The 23,466-nt window shown below is 39.1% G+C and overlaps 1 protein-coding gene across 7 annotated transcripts in view; it reads right to left on the bottom strand.

Moving 5' to 3' along the window:
* The window catches only part of LOC135467736 (tumor protein p53-inducible protein 11-like), a 172,630-nt gene that overhangs the window by 13,620 nt on the left and 135,544 nt on the right, over positions 1-23,466 (bottom strand). For 6 of the 7 annotated variants that reach the window (XM_064745565.1, XM_064745566.1, XM_064745562.1 and 3 more), the window contains one exon: positions 522-615. In XM_064745565.1, the coding sequence (XP_064601635.1) occupies positions 522-615 (94 nt within the window). Of the gene's footprint in view, positions 1-521; positions 616-6,620; positions 6,722-23,466 lie in introns of those variants that run through there. The other variant, XM_064745567.1, reaches the window with a different exon arrangement.

The following is a 23,466-nucleotide window of genomic DNA, read 5'->3' as shown; positions in this document are numbered from 1 at the left end:
GACAGTCCACATTTCTCACCAGTTAGATACTTTTTTTATTTTTATACCTTCCTTTGACTTCCTTTGTCAACATTTAAATGAAACAGAAATTTAAACAGGAGTGGCCTTAATCTTTCTAATATCTTCCCAGGCCTCGACATATACATCACTGTACCAGAGACTGGATCAAGATCAGGGCCACAGAAAATACCTTTTAGCGCAACTGTCAGATGTCCTTTTTCCAGTTCTATGTGTAAAAGGCTAGTACGTTTTGTAATCATGATAAATTTGCGGTCAGATTTCTCTGTAGATTACTTGGCTTAATGGACGTCTAAATAACTGCTTAATTACAGCGTGGTCGGGCGTTGTCATTATCACGATTTCTAATCCCTGGGCCATATCCTGTCATCTTATCCCAGTAATGCACTAAGTCAGAGCCATTAGTGAGTCTTTCTCGTGCAGTTCCTGGATCCCTGTGCCAATGTTATCCATGCAATATTGGCGTATAGTATGGCAATGAACAGAAAACCACAGGCACTCACCTTAGATCTATGAACATCACCGTCATCAGTTTCTCCAACACCCAATAATTTGCGAGTCTTCAATCGACTGTGAAGATCACCACTGCTGTGTTTTCTACAAAAGACAAGAGAAAAGTTTACATGAAAATTCAGTTGGTTGATATGTCGATGATGTAGATGTTTGAAGGTGAATTAAGACACTGGAGACACAAAGCAAAATTTCACCTGATTAGGTCTTGATTATGTGATAGATTTCATTTAATTTGTTTACTTGATATTCTCTGAGAGACCCCCCCCCCCCCTACACACAGAGGTATCTGTTACAAGTAATCTTTCCTGTTCCCTTTGTTTCACAAATTTTTTTTATATTGCACTGTTAAATAAAATCAGGCATGGACGACGACATACACTGCTGTACACTGAACATCAACCATACTGAAACAATAGTCAACATTTGTATGAAAGTTTTAAAAAGAATAAATCTTCACTTTTGTTGATAATTACAATTATGAAACATACTATGCATGCAAACATCTGATCAACAGAAAATTTTAATACAGGAAGCATCTTATGCTAGTTAGGCTGAAATAAATGTTGAAATATGGAATCAAAATTGATCAAATGAAAACAGATATTTTGTGAATGAAACAGGCTTTCACAGAAGCATGACTTACTTGTATTTGTCTAAATGTACATGTATATGGCAGGTGCAAACATTTTATTCAGGTCCTTTTGGGCCTAATGTGAAGCTTACTGACCTCAAAGATGTCAGTTTTAACCAATATGTACTTTCAGTTTCACAACAACCTCACCTACTGACATATACTCCACCATCAATCACTAGTACCCTCACTAGTGTCCTGTCTGAGCAAGCCACATCATTATGCCAACTAATCAAAACGGAGATTGGGCTCTGCTGGAGGTGGCCGTAACTCACAGAGGACAATACACCTGGTGATGACTGGCCATTAGACTGTCTGGAGAACAATGACTAAAGTGATTTCTTCAAACAAGTTCTCCTAATCTGTAGTACTAATCATCAGACAAACCACATACGTCATAGGACAGTGGCATACATGAGAATTCTCAAAAGACGGAGTTCAACAGGATGCAAACATATTTGATTTATGACTTGAAGTATTTTGACTGATAACTTGAGTATGAATTGAAGGTGATACGAAATGGACACAAAAAAAAAAAGAATACTGGGATATATCTTTTACAATTTGGCATAACTTCAGTGATAACTTTACACGATATATTTTGGGAAGTTAGTTCCAAAAATACGTCTAATTACAATGTTGTATATGTACCGTACTTCAAACTATATCCAAGTAATCTGATTACCAAATAATATAATGAAACTAATATGAGAAATTCTGTATAAACATGTATTTTAAAAAAGTTCTGGACAGACTGAGGAAATTGTACATAAAATAAAAAATGGTCTGTATTTGCAAAAAGAAAACAAAAAATGTATATGCAACTATCACTTGCTCTATTTTTTATTGAAATTAGTAGATTTGATGAAGTAATGTTATCATGATACTAATTATTGTGAAGATATGATCCCATATTCTCAACACAAGTTGTGGTTGAAATTTTTAGAAGTTAAAAATGAATTTTAAAATGTTCAAATAAGATAAACTCCAATCTTAAGTGAACTTAAGTAAATCAATTCAAGTGTAACTGAAGACGTCCTACATCAATTGGTTGTAGAATGGTAATTTAATCAGATCTTTCTATGAATGAATAAAAAACTGTTTACATGCCCAGCGTGCATAAGTAAAGTATATCAGTAAGTCACTAAAAGAAAAGGTAGAATGTATGCCTTTTCTATGATATAGTATAATATATCTGTTGATGTAATACTTTTATTCCCCTATTGGTGTAATACTTTTACAACCCTATTGGTGTGATACTTTATAACCCTGTTGGTGTGATACCTTTATAAACCTGTTGGTGTGACACTTTTATAACCCTCTTGGTGTGATACTTTTATAACTCTGTTGGTGTGACACTTTTATAAATCTGTTGGAGTGATACTTTTCTAGCCCTGTTAGTGTGATACTTTTTTTTTTAGCCCTGTTAGTTTGGTACTTTTATGTTGGTATGACACCTTTTTAACCCTGTTGTGTGATACTTTATAACCCTGTTGGTATGACACTTTTATAACCCTGTTGGTGTGACGCTTTTATATCCCTGTTGGTGTGATGCTTTTATAACCATGTTGGTGTGACACTTTTATTAGCCCATTAGTGGGATACTTTCATAACCCTGTTGGTGTGATGCTTTTATAACCCTGTTGGTGTGATGCTTTTATAACCATGTTGGTGTGACACTTTTATTAGCCCATTAGTGGGATACTTTCATAACCCTGTTGGTGTGATGCTTTTATAACCCTGTCAGTGTGATACTTTTATAAGCCATTTTGGCTGGCAATAAAATGCCATGATTGCAGCCATCAGCAAAAAATCAATCTACCTGCATGGCAGTCTGTATTATAACAACAACGACAACAAGGCTGATCGACCAAACAAACCGAATAAGCTAACTGTTGTGTAGAAAAATGGACCATCCATAGGAATGCTGTGTTGTGACAGCGTCAGGCAGGTGTTAAGACTAATCAGCCTTAACTCGCTATTGTAGCTCAATCTAATTATCTACGAGGCAAGGTTTGCCAGCAACCTGCAGTTGGTTCTGGGTTTCCTCAGGGCTCTGCCCGTTTTTATTCCACGATAATGTTGGCAGCCGTCATATAAGTGAAATAACCTTGAGCACAGCAGAAAACCACAATTCAAAAAAAAAAAAATAAAATAAATAAATAAATAAATCAGTCACTCCTTCTATATTAAAAGACCACATCTGTGGGCTATTTAGTAATCCTCAGGTATGGATTTGCTCAGAGCCTGATATAGTGGAAGGCTGATGAGGTACTATGAGTGTCTGAGACCCTGCCTGCGCACATCATCATAATGCTGTAATTATGAAGCATAATCCTAAAGCATGTATAAATGCTGTGAGCAGGCACAGTGTTAAGCAGGGCAAAATGCTGATCCTCTCACTACCTTCCTATACAGATGGGTATCACTGAGACCAGGCAGGGCGTGACATGCGGCACACCAATGACAAAGTCCACAGCTACATTCTGTACAGCTGGGTAACACCCAGACCAGGCAGAGCCTTATACAGGGCACACACTGACAAAGCCCACAGCTCTATTCCTGTACAGATGGGTAATACTGAGAGGTTCAGAGCTGGCATTATAATGGGCACAACCTCAACACCTGGGTAACCGTGAGTCCAGCCACAGCGTTACAAAGAGCACAACAGTGACATAACACATGGCTACCTTCCAGTATAACAGCTTGATAAAAGGTGTATGCCAATTTCAGCATGAAATCTGGATAGTTTTACTAATACATTTTATATACTCACGTACATGGATGCAATGCACCATACAAGGCAGCCACAGAGAGTCTATGTGATGGCCAATCTACATATCCAAGATCAAGTCTAACACCAATGTACCATACAAGGCAGCCATAGAGAGTCTATGTGATGGCCAATCTACATATCCAAGATCAAGTCTAATACCAATGTACCATACAAGGCAGCCATAGAGAGTCTATGTGATGGCCAATCTACATATCCAAGATCAAGTCTAATACCAATGTACCATACAAGGCAGCCATAGACAGTCTATGTGATGGCCAATCTACACATCCAAGATCAAGTCTAATACCACTGTTACCATACAAGGCAGCCATAGACAGTCTATGTGATGGCCAATCTACACATCCAAGATCAAGTCTAATGCCAGTGTACCATACAAGGGGCAAACCATAGAGAGTCTATGTGATGGGCCAATCTACACATCCAAGATCAAGTCCTAATACCACTGTACCATACAAGGCAGCCATAGACAGTCTATGTGATGGCCAATCTACACATCCAAGATCAAGTCTAATGCCAGTGTACCATACAAGGCAACCATAGAGAGTCTATGTGATGGCCAATCTACACATCCAAGATCAAGTCTAATACCACTGTACCATACAAGGCAGCCATAGACAGTCTATGTGATGGCCAATCTACACATCCAAGATCAAGTCTAATGCCAGTGTACCATACAAGGCAACCATAGAGAGTCTATGTGATGGCCAATCTACACATCCAAGATCAAGTCTAATGCCAGTGTACCATACAAGGCAACCATAGAGAGTCTATGTGATGGCCAATCTACACATCCAAGATCAAGTCTAATGCCAGTGTGCCATACAAAGCAGCCATAGACAGTCTATGTGATGGCCAATCTACACATCCAAGATCAAGTCTAATGCCAGTGTGCCATACAAGGCAGCCATAGAGAGTCTATGTGATGGCCAATCTACACATCCAAGATCAAGTCTAATACCAATGTACCATACAAGGCAGCCAGAGAGAGTCTATGTGATGGCCAATCTACACATCCAAGATCAAGTCTAATACCAATGTACCATACAAGGCAGCCATAGAGAGTCTATGTGATGGCCAATCTACACATCCAAGATCAAGTCTAATACCAATGTACCATACAAGGCAGCCTTAGAGAGTCTATGTGATGGCCAATCTACATATCCAAGATCAAGTCTAATACCAATGTACCATACAAGGCAGCCATAGAGAGTCTATGTGATGGCCAATCTACACATCCAAGATCAAGTCTAATACCAATGTACCATACAAAGCAGCCATAGAGAGTCTATGTGATGGCCAATCTACACATCCAAGATCAAGTCTAATGCCAGTGTACCATACAAGGCAGCCAGAGAGAGTCTATGTGATGGCCAATCTACACATCCACGATCAAGTCTAATACCAATGTACCATACAAGGCAACCAGAGAGAGTCTATGTGATGGCCAATCTACATAGCCAAGTCCAAGGCCAATTATTTACAATTTGACCTCAAGTCACATTTCCTGTTTTGAACATGTGAGCCCAACCCATGTGATTTACTTGGATAATTTAAGAATGTTCCCATACATAGACAATAACCTACTCATAAAATGTATGCATATCCAATATCTCACCAGCATGTGGACTTCGATCTTGTTACCCTCCCATAGTTGCGTGAAACATTTCTTTGGGATTGTAATAAAGGAATATTCTTAGATATGTCAAGCACTATAAACCATCATGAATGAATATTTACTCCTTCAACAAAAGACCTTAACCACAGTATCTAAATTTTTTTTTACCAGAAAACTAGTTTTTCTTTAGCAGTTGCAACATAATATAATGAACACAAACCTTGCAATTCTTTGAAAGCTCAATGAAAATGGCTCAGCATAAACCCTCAAAGATAAAAACACCTACTATGACATTTACATCAACACATTTTTCCATTATCTCTCACAGTACCTCAAAGCAATTAAATAAATAAATACATCACTGTACCTCAAATTAGTTAATGGGAAGTTATAAAATGCAACCTCCTGTCTTGGGGTTCAAGACATTCTCAGCGAATGATGTCAGATGGAAAGGTAAGGGAATGCTTAAGCCAGCTAATGGTGAATGCGTTCTAATGGTAGGCTAATGGTGAATGCGTTCTAATGGTAGGCTAATTTGAACCTTGTGCCTACAAGGCTAGTGTGTGATAGTAAATCACATAAGCTATGACCCCTCAGGGCCACAGGTAGTCTTTAGCTTCCTTATAACTGCTTAGGAAACTTCTAATGATTATCACTCAAAACACAGCGAACGATTACATCCACAGCATAGGAAATTCTCGTAAAACCTAAACAGTCATGATAATTCGAATGTTTGGAGGAACTTATTGATACAACAGTTCTTGGTTTGACCAATTAATATGAATGACCCAAACTGGCTTTTAGATTTAACACTTATGTTAACTGCAATAGAACAATACACGGCCAATTTGTTTTTTTGTTGTTTTTAATGACAGCTAGTGGTGCTTTAACACATTATGATAAACTTCAACAAAAACAACTGTTCTATGATCAAAGCAAAAAATTCTTGAAGATCTGACTTATGGTAATGTTCTAATGAACTGTTTTGATGATTTCCACCACTAACTGGTTAATTGAACAATATGAAGCAAAGAAAAACAACGCACCTAAGAAGAAGTTTCCACATCTGATTCATGTTGCCTCTTCAACGAGTTAGGTAATTCAAGATGAAACAGTCACTCTTTAGAGCACTCTATCAATGGGAAGTCCTCCCTACATAATCAAGCCAGGTGCGCTACATACACAGGATTCATGGAAGTGTTCTACTATATATGCGGTCCGCAGTTGCATCAGAGCTGCAATTCACCACTCACACGCAGCACTCCTGCCATCAATGTCATCACCTAGAACACAGCCTTTTAATGAAAAACACAAAAAAGCTGCTTTTCTCTTGAGAAAAACAAGTTTGGGAAACTAGGTCACCAGCAGATGGATTGCTATGGAAACCACCCAAGTTTGCTTAAAGATGATTATTTTTAATGCCTAGACAAAATGGCCTCTGGTTAAGCCAAAATGTTAACCATGGCAAAATGGCTCTGCCATGTGACTTTAAAATGGTGTGTGTGTGGGGGGGGGGGGGGGGGGGTGTAATAGCTGGGTAGGTCAGGGCATACTGCCGAAGTTAAGGGGTTTGGTGATGAAGCTGTTCAGTTAAACACTGAATTAACACAGCCAGCACACCCCTCTCCTACCTCACACAGAGATCACCCTGTCAAATTCCCCCAGGCTCTTCTTTCCTTAGTTAATACCTGATTAAATAAATCACCAGGATCATAAAGTTTTCCATAGAGTATGATTTATTTATTTATTTATTTCATCGGTGTTTTATGCGACGGCGGCCAGCATTATGGTGGGTGGAAACCGTACAGAGCCCTGCGGAAAACCCACGACCATCCGCAGGTTGTTTGAAGACCCATAGAGCATTAATCCATTATCTTCATCCGATACAAACACGAACATATATCAAATTACAATGCATCCGGTGTTCTTTTTCCATGCATCGGCTGATTCTTAAAACAAACTAGGAATGTATTAAAATACTTTTGTAGTATTTAATGTGGATATACTTAGTGGTACACATGCGTGTACATATATTCCTGCTTTTCAAAGCCTGCTAGAGAATTCTGTATATGCTGTTCTCTGTGCCATCCTAAAAACTGCAGTACATGATAACAAAACTCCTGTTGGCAAACAGTGCACAGTGTACATACAGAAATAACTCCTGCTCAGTGAGTTTCACCTGGTAGATAATGCTCCATATAATATCACCGTAGTCAGACACAGAATGCCATGCTGAAATCTTTACTTTTGTAAATGCCTATGCAATGTGTCTGTTCTCTTTTTACTTTTTTTTTTGGTGTTCAACACAATTCTTAGATTTTTTTTCACTGAGTGACAAAGTACCCCCACCTACCACTAACCCTGCCCCGCCCCCCCCCCCAAAAAAAAAAATAAAAAAAATAATAGCCTTCTGTTAGGTATACATATCTGAAACATCTCCTTACTCAAAACACCAGCAGATCTAGAGCTGGATTTGAACCTGTAACATCACTGGTAAGGAGCCTCAACAAGCTGTGAGTGGGAATAACACTTCAGCTCAATGATAAATCAGTACTGATTACAACAACAATACACACTAATTTAATACTCAACTCTCATACATTGTAAAGTTTCACGATATCAAAAAAAAAAAAAAAGACAACCAAACAGAAACAAAACTATTAATTTTTGCCACATGGTTTTATTATATGTTAGGCAGAGATGATTTATGATTTCCAGCCCTATAATAATGGATCCAGATAAAGATGCAAAACAATTAAGTTTTGGAGTTTCTCCAAACTTATGCAGGAAATCATTTCTCTTAAAAATGGAAATAATTTTATGCAAGATGCAGATTATCGCTTGTCGACATGAATATTTCTTTCTGATTTATCATTCATCAAACAAGTACTACACATAAATATATAACCATAACCAGGAAGAAAGAAAATAGACACATAATTATAGGGACTCCTATGCAGGAGTATTCTGTATGAATATTCATGAATATACATATATATATATATATATATATAATATATATATATATACACACACACATTGTACTGATGTGCAATATGCTGATATATGGTAAAGACCATACATATATGTATAGAACAAAAAAAGGAACCATTATAATTATAATCGTGGATACATTGAATGGCTATGAGTGTGCGATTAGTGTTTCATAGAGCCAGGTAAAAATGCTTCACTAATATGATAGCAGTCACGGTTACCAGAAAGGGAATTAAACTGAGCCCAGCTGGGTGCGAGCTGGTGTATCTTCCCTGGTATTCACGGCACACAGTTTTGCTTGAGATTCACAGAGATGAACACAGGAACTCACTGATGAAGGACAACATATATATGTCGTTGATTAGCCAAGGCGATATTAAATCCACATGCTCTGTATACATATTATTCTGTCATGTGACTAATGCTGGTCAGTACATATATGCATATGTAAAGCAAACCCATGGCAGGGTCAAATGGAGGATACTCATGATGGGCAGTCAAATTCAACTTATTACCTTAAAAACAAAATTAAGTCCCAATTACGTTGAGACTGAAATTTTACATGTAAAATGTACATGTTAAAACGTAAATGTAAAACAGACTTAATGTTGTCCTGCTCTTAGGTCGTTTGTTATTTTAAAAAACTGATTATCATAAATGTGACAGACTGATCAACAAACAGGCAGACAGACACACTTATCTCATGGAGTTTCTTTGTCGCAGCTTAAAATATGTTTTACTTTCATTAATTTGATATTGAAAATGTGTGATCTTTAATATACTTACTTTCCTTAAAACTCAGTTTCTTTCAGGCTATGTTGCATACACATTTAGCCTTAAGTATTAAATCGAAACATTTTTAATTTTACCATTAGTCAACTACAATATTATTTTTTTCCCTTTTACGAGTAAGCTGACATCAAAGAATAAAAATGGGATATGAGCCTATTTATTGTGTCTTATCCTAATGTCTATAATGATGTACCTCTCTTTTTGGATCTCATAAATGTGTCCTTAATAGAATAATAGCTGAGACAGTCCTTAACAATTCATACAAATTAAGATGATTTTCTGCTTTATTTTTTATTTTTACAGCCTCCACTGACATTGAAAAAAATAAAAAGAGTCATTCTGCCAGAGTCATTGTACAGCTCTTGAGGTCCTTCAATATGTTACCTACCCTTTACCATTTCATTGCCTCATAAAAACATAACTCCACAACTGGCCCTCACTCGAATTTGATGAACACTGATCTGCACAAGGCAAGATGTATACAGCCTGATCTTACTGAGAGGGCACAGGCGCCGTACAATGGCTGATCCTACTGAGAGGGCACAGGCCCCGTACAATGGCTGGTCCTACACAGAGGGCACAGGCCCCGTACAATAGCTGATCCTACTGAGAGGGCACAGGGCCTGTACAATGGCTGGTCTACAGAGAGGCAACAGGCCCCATACAATGGCTGGTCCTACACAGAGGGCACAGGCCCCGTACAATAGCTGATCCTACTGAGAGGGCACAGGGCCTGTACAATGGCTGGTCCTACACAGAGGGCACATGCCTATACAATGGCTGATCCTACTGAGAGGGCACAGGGGGCCTGTACAATGGCTGGTCCTACACAGAGGCAACAGGCCCCGTACAATGGCTGGTCCTACACAGAGGGCAGAGGCCCCGTACAATAGCTGATCCTACTGAGAGGGCACAGGGCCTGTACAATGGCTGGTCCTACACAGAGGGCACAGGGCCTATACAATGGCTGATCCTACTAGAGGGCACAGGCCCCGTACAATGGGCTGATCCTACTGAGAGGGCACAGGGCCTGTACAATGGCTGGTCCTACACAGAGGGCACAGGCCCCGTACAATAGCTGATCCTACTGAGAGGGCACAGGGCCTGTACAATGGCTGGTCCTACACAGAGGGCACAGGGCCTATACAATGGCTGGATCCTACTGAGAGGGCACAGGCCCCGTACAATGGCTGATCCTACTGAGAGGGCACAGGCCCCATACAATGGCTGGTCCTACACAGAGGGCACAGGCCCCCGTACAATAGCTGATTCCTACACAGAGGGCACAGGGCCTGTACAATGCTGGTCCTACACAGAGGGCACATGGCCTATACAACAGCTGGTCCTTCTCAGAGGGCACAGGGCCTGTACAATGGCTGGTCCTACACAGAGGCAACAGGCCCCGTACAATGGCTGGTCCTACACAGAGGGCACAGGCCCCCGTACAATAGCTGATCCTACTGAGAGGGCACAGGGCCTGTACAATGGCTGGTCCTACACAGAGGGCACAGGGCCTGTACAATGGCTGATCCTGCTGAGAGGGCACAGGGCCTGTTACAATGGCTGGTCCTACACAGAGGGAACAAGCCCTGTACAACGGCTGGGTCCTACAGAGAGGCAACAGGCCCCGTAAAAACCGCTGGTCCTACAGAGAGGCAACAGGCCTCGTACAATGGCTGGTCCTACACAGAGGGAATAGGCCCTGTACAACGGCTGGTCCTACAGAGAGGGAACAGGCCCCGTACAATGGCTGGTCCTACACAGAGGGAACAAGGCCTGTACAACGGCTGGTCCTACAGAGAGGGAACGGCCCTGTACAATGGGCTGGTCCTACATAGAGGAACAGGCCCCATACAATGGCTAGTCCTACAGAAAGGGAACAGGCCCCGTACAACGGTTGGTCCTACAGAGAGGGGAACAGGCCCCATGCAATGGCTGGTCCTACACAGTGGGAACAAGCCCCGTACAACGGCTGGTCCTACACAGAGGGAACAGGTCCCGTACAACGGCTGGCTAATTATCAGGGTAATGGAACATATGACCAGGTAATGATGTAGAGTTCTATCGTTATCAGGAGGCTGGATGAACACTTCAACAGAATTTATAGATCTGCAAGTGTAATGCCTTAGACACAGTCTAATTAACTTGGAGTACTCAATAGTGCCAATTCAGCAACTACTCAATATGTTCCCCGCAGACATTTCGCACAGGCCACATAAAGCTGATGTCTTTGATAATGTGCCACTCTGAATCGGTGGCCCTCGGGCATAAAACTGTTTGCCTGATCAATTAAATTCTCGCATTACATTGACAAGCTGACAGCAGCACTTGGAAGTCCTATAAACAGGTTGGTAGTGCAGTACTGATAAGCTACCAGTCTGTACAGTACCATATACAATCAGGCATATGTTCTCACTAGCATGCTTCAAGCTCACTACTAGTTCACGTCAAGCAGGATTAGAGCATTCAAATTTATCATCATGATCATTATTTGATGGATGGTTATTTTATTTATTTGTTTGATTGGTGTTTATGTCGTACTCAATAATATTTCACTTCCACAATAGTGGCCAGCATTATGGTGGGAGGAAACCGGCAGAGTCTGGAGGAAACCCACAATAACTACTTGTTTTAAATTCTTATCACAATCCCACTGCCCTTCCATAGGTTTCTAGTTAGACCTGTAATGGCATTGTTTGCAGTTGTTTTAATTTCTAACACTATATCACAGACATTGCACAGCCTCTATTCAGTCTTTTCTAGCTGTAACAAAGTACAAAATGTAGTCAGTCATGTTTCAGCTTGATTGAATGGTGTTTAATGTTGTGGAACTCAATGGGTGTTTAATGAATTATTCAATGTTATGATGGTGGTCAGCTTTTAATATATGGCTGGAGGAAATCGTACTAAACCACCGACTTTCTCAAAAATTTTGATATTTTATTTTCAATATGTGTCTACTCACTTGATTAACAAGAGGTTCAGTGCAAGACTCTCACTAATACCCTAAGCAATTAGCTTCTTGCAGGGATATAGCAGCCATTGCAAATTAGAGCCTGTTTAATTTTACCACCATGCCAGCCATATTAAGGTGTGCGTGTGTTTATTTTAACACCATCAGTCAACAATGACCGTATAAACAGGTCTGACATCATACACTGAATTCTCACGGGTGGTTCCGTGCGTTCACGCCACCTGGGTGCCATCGAGGTAAGTGAAGTACAACTGAGTACCACATAAACCATTTATCACATAAATTAATAAATACTTCAAGGTCACTAAAATGTCACTGGATACCAGCTATCAACCCCTAGGCAGGTGTGGTAACCAATCACTGTCACCTCTGTTAGTTACCCTAATCCAATCTCCCTAGGATGAGAGAGGGATACAATAACAGCAAGGGTCTTCTTGATCATATCCCATATCACTCTGAAATCTCCCATGTGACACCGAAGCTCATCACAAACACCCGAAATGTCACCTGGGGAACGGACATAATTGACATACCAGGTGTACCTGTGAACCCATGCTCGATCCAGTAACACTGAAAGGCTTCAAGCATGTAAATTGTCAGTCCTTAATTCTCAACACTTAATCATCTCTGGGATGAATCAGTGCCAAAGTCAGTGTCTAATTTCAGTTGCCACAACCTGATGCCAATGTTTATCTCAAATGGCTCATTTATTTCTTTGTCGGGTGTTTAATGCTGTGCTCAGGATTTTTTCCCTCAAATTACAGTGATTATGGCTAAAGGAAATCTGAGGGTCCAATGTGAAACCATGATTTGATATTACTATTGCCACTTTTTCACATCTCTGCCCCATTCATACATTTCAGTGTTTATTGAGAGCTGTTTTACTACGACAGGCACAAAGAACATTATAATGTATGGGAAATTCTATAATAAACTATTGTACCCAGCTTACAATTTTGAAATATATATATAACTATTTTCTTGTGAATATGCAAATGAAACAATTTTCAGTAAAAATGGTAGTGCACATCTATTAAGTATACCTAAATACATGTCCTTGGTTTGATAAAGCTCACCGGCATGCATACAAAAAAAAAACACATATTTTTGTTCTACAGGTAGTAAGATATTAGTTACAGGCAAGCAATTTCTTCAAGAAAAAAATTCTGTAACCATTAAATTGACATATTTTGGAGAAATTTCTATTTATACACTTGTATCAAAAACCATATTATAACATATCAGCCTATATTTCTGACTTGGGATTCTTATTACCATGCATGGGTATAAAATTCTCTATTAACGTGATGTTGAACTCTGCGGAAAAAATGTTCTACAATAGCTAAAATCTGCACACAATGAAGTTGAAGCATTTGTTTAGTTTTGCTATTGATATAAGAGCTGGCCGTTGTCGTTTAAGTGAAATAATCTTGAGTCTGAGTATATTGAGTAAAGCACAAATCAAATAGATAAATGAATACAAGTAGGTAAATATAACAACACACTTAATTAAACTTTGAAAGATGAAACACAAAACATCCCTGGTGGTGAATGCACAATGAAGGCTGAATTGAGTCCTACCACAAATAGTTGATTAAACCACGTGACACACCAAATCCTTGTTGTTTGCCCATTTTTGCACACATACTGTAGGCAGATCAAACATTCAAACACTGATGGGGTCAATTACTGACAAAGAGCTGTCCACAAAAACCTCCACCTGGATGATCCAACCTGCTTTATGATCAAATGTTTGATAAAACTTCAAAGACTTATAACATGGAACATCAAGCGTGAAATTCACCTACCTGACTTCAACGGGAGCACTCTCCAGTAAACCATCCTGTTCGTTTGATTCCATGATGGCGAGACTAGCTCTACTGACAAGGCCTATAGCTATAGATTCTGCTTATGAGATTCTAACTGATGTGACTATACAAGCTTAAGCTAATACCCTATAACCACCCAGTTTCTTCTCCAGGTGCACGGCGGATTAATCATATGTCAGTAATCTGAGTAATTGTACCAGAATTGGTCACTGAGAGAGATTATACCTGGGCCTTTTCCCAAGTAATTCCATTAGCAGAAGCAGCAATAAGAGATCAATAGTGAGGGGATGAAGATAATACCAGGTATGCCCCGGTCCCTCTGTCCCCTGTTTTATGACCCTTCCTGAAAAGCCACAAAATCTCCTCTCCCCACCAATCACGCTGCCCTCAGATCAGATCAGAAAGTCAGAAAATCTCAGCATACAGCTATAGCCTTGTAGGGAAGCCATTGACCGGAATCTGCCAAACTTCAGTTCAATTTACCATGACAGCCAGACAGATCCTACTCAAACACGGAGTGTCAACCCAATACCCAAAATTAATTAGTCTAGTTCACCTGTATATGATGGCAGTATATAATCAATATGAACGTAAGCCACACACTGCCAGCATTTTGTGCTATATTGGCTGTCATTTACATGTGCAGGTATTAAAGAGTGGCAGGAGGGTGGGGGGGGGGGGGGGGGGGGGGCAGGAAGTTTTACAAACCCACAATAGCATCCTGTTTACAAGTTACTCTACAGTCCTTTAGACCAAGCCACATGCATGATTACAATTTGAAGAAACAGATATGATCGATGTGTGCAGAGCATCACTGACTAATCAAATGGCTGCACTAGTTCGTTGTTCCTACGGCTTACGTCACTGCATTCTGGTTGGTTTTCATGGTCCAATGAGCAGGTTTTCATTGAGCGTGACGATAATTTATTATTAATACATTATTCATTATAACTCAGGCCAGAGATCAACTCTCCTGTAAGTGTTCGCGCAGACCATCTGTCAATACTGGATGTGTGTGTATATTATATGCAGATGCAGATGCGAGTCTTGCTATAAACCACACTGTCTTGATGCAGTCTAGAAAATCAACTGTTATGAACATGTATGCATGGTCATTATTAGCCAACGCATGAACACTTTTGATGTTCATCAGTATCATCACATTAACATTAGACCCCAACCACATAATTAATAGTATATATATACATGTATATTCTAAGTAAGCATGGTCCCTCAGCCACGCACATACAAAGTATCTGCCATGGTTGTGCGTCGAAACATAAGGGTAGAAGGGGCCTCATACACTGATACCCCATACGTTATGATTTTACATTTCCACTGACACTAATAATCTTCGTTGAGAAATGGGAAAGCGAAACTCGAAAGTCATACACTGTGCTAGTTCACCTTATCATAAACCATTCATTAATAGTGTTCTTGTCACCATGCCTGCCTTACCAGGTAAGCAAACTGAAGATACATCATGTCATGTTCACATATAGCGTACTGGAAAAGGCTAAAGTGCCGTCTAAGTGGCATGTAAAGACTGCATGTACCGGCTGATCTAGATCCGCTCAAGATGCCATCAGGATGGTGCCAATATTTGAAAAAGGGCCACCCATCAGGACCACAGGATCCACCCCCCCACATCCGATCAAGATGCGCGTAGGATGGGTAGTTGATATGCGTAGAGTGTATCGTTATGATTGGGCAGTTCTGTACTTATACATCAGAGTTAAGACAGGATATGGTCTTTGCTAAAACTGTTGTAATCTGTTAATGAATGTCTACATGTACTAAATGTTACATGTTTCTCTTTCAGTAACTGCATAATGCATTTAAGTTCAATTACTACAAATGGTCTCTGCCATTTAAAGAATAGTATCGACCATTATATGCTCTTCAATATGTGCCTTATACTATTTAACATTAATTCTATGAAGAAACCATGCAGCATAATTCATAAATATGCTCACACTGGACATAAAGAACATCGTAAGTAATGTATTTATGTGTAAACTCACACAATATCTCTACAAAGAACATAACACACTGCATTTCACCTAAAGTTTGAATTTTTTAAGCGACACATTTCAACTGATTCATCTTCAATATAAGGTCACTTTTGAGTTGGGACAGACACAGTGCTCATAGGTGCAATATATCAGCAGTAAAATTGATGTACTAAATAATAATCAAATAAATCTTTTCTAAGTAGCTTACAATTACAATACAGTCCTGAATACTATAAAAAAAAATTCAGTAGTCAAACAGACTGAAAAACAAGTATGGTTTCTAATAATGATATAATTCAAAACAGTGCCTGCCTATGACCTGTCAGAGGAAAAGATTAACTGGCCATTGTTAAAGCTACATGATCATAGAAGGAACCCAGTTCTGGCATCAAAGTCCACTACAGCCTATCCATTTTTCATCAAATATTACTGTGGTCTCCACAAGCTGTTATTTACATGGGTGTCCTTCCTTTCTAATCTGGGATCAATCACTGATTGTGTATTCAGTGAGCAGCTACAAACGCTGTGTTGTCAATTTCTTCGAAGTTCCATCATTTCATCTGTGACATGACAGCCAGTTTGGATTGCACTGCCTGCCCTGATAAGATCAGATGCATCTCGGCTATCAAACATACATGTACATACATATAATCCTACAAATGATACACACAAAATGTTTTGCAAGATACACTCAAAATATTATGAAACACCAACCAAATAAATCAAAATGTTATGCAAGATACACTCAAAATATCATGAAACACCAACCAAATAAATCAAAATGTTATGCAAGATACACACAAAATGTTATGCAAGATACACACAAAATGTTATGCAAGATACACACAAAATGTTATGCAACTACAGAACACTTATTTAGCCCATGACGTGCCTCAGGTATTCTCTTTTGACACCATATTGTACTATTCCACACTGAACTGAAAATTTATTTAGACAGAGTAACTATTTGTCAAACTGAACAATTTTTACTCTGTCCTGATGTCCTCTATAACAATAAACAAATAAGCACTACATAGTTTATATAATTCTGATGTTATAAAGTCACTTGATAAGACGTTTTTTTTTTAATTTTAATTACTCTCTAATATATAAGCTGGATCAAGAATTATGTAATTTGTGTCACTTAAAAATGCTACACTTTAGGTGAAATTCCCTGGTGAACAAAGTGAATACTATATCCTTATAAATATCAGTTGCTCCAAACTGCTTTCACAGTCAGTCTGGTAATATTATGTAGTGACATTTTTTAACCGATGTGATGACTGCCAGCATTATGGTGGGAGGAAACTGGGCAGAGCTGGGGAATACTAGGACTCTACCTGGTTTCCTTCAACCATAATGCTGACTGCCATTGAATAAGTGTAATATTCTTGAGTACCACAAAATACCAATCAAGTAAATAAATCAAATATAGTAGCAGTAGCAGTAGAGGACATGGTTGACAGTATAGAGAGCTTAAGTTTTACCCAAACTTCGCAATTGCTGTAGAAAGCATGCACTGGCTGAGGTCTCTGACATGATAAACAACATACATATAAGTTCAGTTAATTGTGTGTTGCAGTGGAATGCATTCTCGCAATCAAAAGATATTGGAAATCCAAAATCACCAAACCAGCATGTGCTGATTACTCAGATAAATTAACAGATAAAGCTACAGATCCCAAGAACTGCAAGCTTTTGGTGAATTGGAGCAGACGTCTCCTCTGTGAGCACATTAACATAAAGACCATGGTCTGATGCCTTTGTAGGTTATCTACCTGTCATTAGGCTAGAACCTTACCACCCCCTGCCTCCCCCTCCCCCCCACCCCTCCACCAAATCTCCCTTTCCCTTCACACCACAACAGCATACAATCATGTGGAAAGTCAGGTGGAAACCCCATGAGCGTCTAATCTCAGACAAAATGAAAGCCCTTCAATCATTGCGCCTTGCTACTAGGGGTTGAGGGGGAGGCAGGAGGCAACAGACTGAACGTGAATTCAGCCCGTTAACCATTAAACCATAGAGTAAAGGTCAGCCTGATGTGGAACATATATTAGCTGTTGATCAACATGGTAAATGATCACTTCATATGTAGTCTTGTTAACTTAATCTCAGGATCGCAGCACCTCTGGGTAAAGTTTGGTGATCTCATACAGATACAAGACACAGGTGGGGTGATCTCATACAGAGACAAGACACAGGTGGGGACTCCAAAAAGATTTGTAGTCAGCTCAGTGTTAGATAGGTATAGATGTCATTTAGAAAGTGGATTAAGTAACAGTATTATCGTTATTAGGGATTACACTTTCTGGATATAGCACAGATTCTAGTGCTGAAATTTGGCTGAGACCACTGCGGGTTTCGAACCAATGACCTCAGAGTCAGGTACCTAACCGCCAGCAATACATGTCAACCGTCTAGACCACTCGACCAACAGGCCTTCCACAATAATGGAAGGTAGTTGACCGGTAGACTTTACAGCGAACATGCATTACCCCTCTGATGATCAAACGATGTCACTCCCCTTAGGTGAATATATCAGATAGGTATAGATGTCATTTAGAAAGTGGATTAAGTAACAGTATTATCGTTATAAGGGATTACACTTCCTGGATATAGCACAGATTCTAGTGCTGAAATTTGGCTATATCCAGAAAGTGTAATCCCTAATAACGATAATACTGTTACTTAATCCACTTTCTAAATGACATCTATACCTATCTGATATATTCACCTAAGGGAAGTGACGTCGTTTGATCATCAGAGGGGTAATGCATGTTCGCTGTAAAGTCTACCGGACACCTGAGCTCATCAGAAACCTAAACAGATGGACACAAGAGCTCATCAGAAACCTAAATAGATGGACACAAGAGTTCATCAGAAACATAAACAGATGGACACAAGAGCTCATCAGAAACCTGAATACACCAAAGCCTTTCGTTGAAAAAACCTGAATACACAAAAGCCTTTTGTTGAGCAAAACCTGAATACACAAAAGCATTTCCTTGAAAGAAACCTCAATACACAAAAGCCTTTTGTTGAGCAAAACCTGAATGCACAAAAGCATTTCCTTGAAAGAAACCTGAATACACAAAAGCCTTTTGTTGAGCAAAACCTGAATACACAAAAGCATTTCCTTGAAAGAAACCTCAACACAAAAGCCTTTTGTTGAGCAAAACCTGAATACACAAAAGCATTTCCTTGAAAGAAACTTGAATACACAAAAGCCTTTCGTTGAGCAAAACCTGAATACACAAAAGCATTTCCTTGACCAAAGCCTGAATACACAAAAGCATTTCCTTGAAAGAAACCTGAATACACAAAAGTCTTTCCTTGAAAGAAACTTGAATACACAAAAGTCTTCCCTTGAAAGAAACTTGAATACACAAAAGTCTTTCCTTGAAAGAAACCTGGATACACAAAGGCCTTCCCTTGAGAGAACCCTGAATATACAAAATCTACTATTTGAGAGAAATCTGGATACACAAATACCTAAGTATGACAGAAATTTGAATACACAAATATTATATATATAAATATACTTAATACACGTATGACATAAACATATAAATACACAAAGAGTGTTTAATGCCAGAAACCTACATGTACTTGCATTTTGCAAACCTAAAATCTGGATGTAAGGAACTTTATGAAGAATAATTTCTCATACTGTAATAAAAATACTTTTATGTAGTCTGTACTTTATAGCACTGACCTATATGGGCCTGGGCCAAATTTTCAGCTGAGAACTACCCTTTTTAACGTCAGTCCCTTGCCCAACTAAACCAGACAGGTGGTCATTGATATGGAGAGCAGTGTTCACATTACGACACCAGCACCTGTTTTTTTGCACAAATGAACTTCAACATGACATCTTCATCAGCTGAAGTGTCTGCGGCTTCCCATGCAGACAGGGGACCCGTGATTTTCCTCAAACCAGCGGGGACTGGCGTCTCAGCGTGAGGAGACCACGGTGCTCTGGGTCTTGAAACTCAAGTCCTACTATAATCAATGATCGACCATTTCCAGATGTCCTCTGCTATAAATACCTGCTCTCTCTACCGGGGTGATTCTCCACCCGCCTGAGTTGGACATTTCAATTACATCAACCAGCTGCCTCTGCGGGCACTATGGCACACATAGGCCTACATCACACACAATCACACAACCTGAAATTTCAGTATCTTTTCGAGAGTTACTTCAGCCATCGTGTCTGTTCTGGCCATCAATTTACAGCCAGCCTGCTGAGGACTAATAAAGCTTGCTGGCTCCATCCTCATTCATTAGCCTCCATCACCAGATCATTTCTCACCTAATCGACAATTCAAGTTTGAAGTATGTGTTAAAACAAGACCTTACCATCATGAATTACTCTGATGCCGATATTAACTGACCTGCTCAGGTGCCAATGGGTCTGGTGCACTGAGAAGACAAGAGTACTACAGCTATAACATGCACAAAAAGCATCAGATAACTGCTGAGATTAGACATCATCATTTGTTTCGTAGTTATCCTGCTTTTTGTTGACACTGCCAATACACTTTGTGCATGGACTGTATATTTGAACTCTTATGAACTCCAAATTCTCAGCATTTCCATGAAATTTGTCTTGTAAGACAAGTGAAATTCACAATGGCTGGGACATCTCACAAAAAGTCAATGTCTTGTTGCACTCAGGTATCTAGCCCACTATCTGAGAGTCAACGCACAAAAAAGCTTGTTGCACCTAAAAATGGCATCTTTCGCAACTTGATTACCAATAATATTCCTCTTCCTAAACACACTTATCAGATATGTACCACACACTTATCACATATGTACCACACACTTATCAGAGATGTACCACACACTTATCACATATGTACCACACACTTATCAGAGATGTACCACACACTTATCACATATGTACCACACACTTATCACATATGTACCACACACTTATCAGAGATGTACCACACACTTATCACATATGTACCACACACTTATCACATTTGTACCACACACTTATCAGAGATGTACCACACACTTATCACATATGTACCACACACTTATCATATATGTACCACACACTTATCAGATATGTACCACACACTTATCAGATAAGTACCACACTCTTATCAGATATGTACCACACACTTATCACATATGAACCACACACTTATCACATATGAACCACACACTTATCAGATATGTACCACACACTTATCACATATGTACCACACACTTATCAGATATGTACCACACTCTTATCAGATATGTACCACACACTTATCAGATATGTACCACACACTTATCACATACGTACCACACTCTTATCTGATATGTACCACACACTTATCAGATATGAACCACACACTTATCACATATGTACCACACACTTATCAGATATGAACCACACACTTATCACATATGTACCACACACTTATCACATATGTACCACACACTTATCACATATGTACCACACACTTATCACATATGAACCACACACTTATCAGAGATGTACCACACACTTATCACATATGTACCACATACTTATCACATATGTACCACACACTTATCACATATGTACCACACACTTATCACATATGTACCACACACTTATCACATATGTACCACTCTTTTATCACATATGTACCACACACTTATCACTTATGTACCACACACTCAATATTCCTCCATAGCAAACTGACACTTTTCCCATAAATCAGCGACAGTATCATAAACTGAACTGAATTAAGATTCACTCCATCTGAATTAGACTCGGAATGTGTATCGGCAACGAAGTGATTGTCCTCTTGGATCTTAATAGCTCAGTCGTGAATAGAACATGATTTTCACTGAAGGTTTTGGGAATCTCACCACATAAATATAGCACTGTACACAGGACACTAAGGGCTAAGGACACACATCCCTGAAACAGCCAGGACATTCCAATATCTCCAGAATTTAACATTCTAATGTTTCCATGCAAGAAAACACGCCACAATTTCCTCATTAAGAGGATTTACCTGCAAAGTCTAATTAATTCATAAATGAGTCTGAGGAACAAATATTCTTTCAATATATGATTATACACGATTAAACAATGTGGTAATATTACTGACCATTGATTGCAAACGAGCTCCAGTTGCTTTAACATATAATATATATATATATATATATATATATATATATATATATATATATATATATATATATGAGATGTTTGTATGTGAACATGAATGACCTAGCTATCATGACCATTCAATAACTGAGAGAGTGCTTGGGTTTTAACGTTTCCTTAGAGGGTATGTACGTGTAATGTGCCTCCTTGTTGCAGGACAGATTTCCACTGCCCTTTTATCTAGAGCTACTTCACTAAGACAACTTACTGAAGGCAAATAAGCCGACCCGCCCGAGCCATTATAATGATATGGGTCAAGCAGTCGTTGCACTATACCCTTAATGCTGAATGCCAAGCGAGGAAGCTACAACTTTTTTTCTGACCCAGGATTAAACCAGGATCTACCGCCCCTGAAGCAGACTTAGTAAAATGAAATATATATATAATGAAACATGATATACCGTTATGGATGTAAAGAGTACATGGACTCTAAAGTCATAAAGGCAACAATTTCAACGTCCAACATCAATACACACGTATATATTTGCAGAAGAATTCAACCTTATCTGTCAAGTGTGACATTTTCAGATTTACAAAACAGCTTTGGACGATCAATATGGAACTGTAAAAATCCGCATAAAAGCTCTGTTATGTCAACACTATAATATTAAAGCCATTGCATTCAGAAAGGGACTTGCTCAATCACAACTGTGGGAGGGCTGCTGAATATGGTACATGTAGCAATCCTGGCAGGAAACTTAGAGATCAATACTAGATACACAATTCTTTCGTTACTAGGTTGAATATGTAAACAGAACACAGAGAATCAATTGAAAATTTGTTCACTGTAATGTATGGATTTCAGACAGACAGTCCTTAAAATACAGTACTGCAGATTACTAGTTTCAAGTTTTTAGTTTTATATTAAATTAGTTCCCTCCACACAACACAAAAAACCCCAAAAAAAACAAAGATGTATGTACATGTAGGTTCAATGTCCAATGTTTCAAACAAGCATGCTGTGTTTTTAAAGTATCACATTTTGAGAAACATTAACAAGTTCAAGAACAAAAACAACACCTTGAAAGGTGCAATACCAAAACTTTAGCTTTTCTCGTAAACATGGAGTCAGTTTGCAACGTGGGTGTAAGAAGCCTTTCTACTTAATGAGGACAAGCTAAT

The sequence above is a fragment of the Liolophura sinensis genome, chromosome 6, assembly GCF_032854445.1.
Source record: "Liolophura sinensis isolate JHLJ2023 chromosome 6, CUHK_Ljap_v2, whole genome shotgun sequence".
In the NCBI taxonomy this organism is placed as follows: domain Eukaryota; kingdom Metazoa; phylum Mollusca; class Polyplacophora; order Chitonida; family Chitonidae; genus Liolophura; species Liolophura sinensis.
This window is presented reverse-complemented; position numbering and strand designations above follow the sequence as displayed.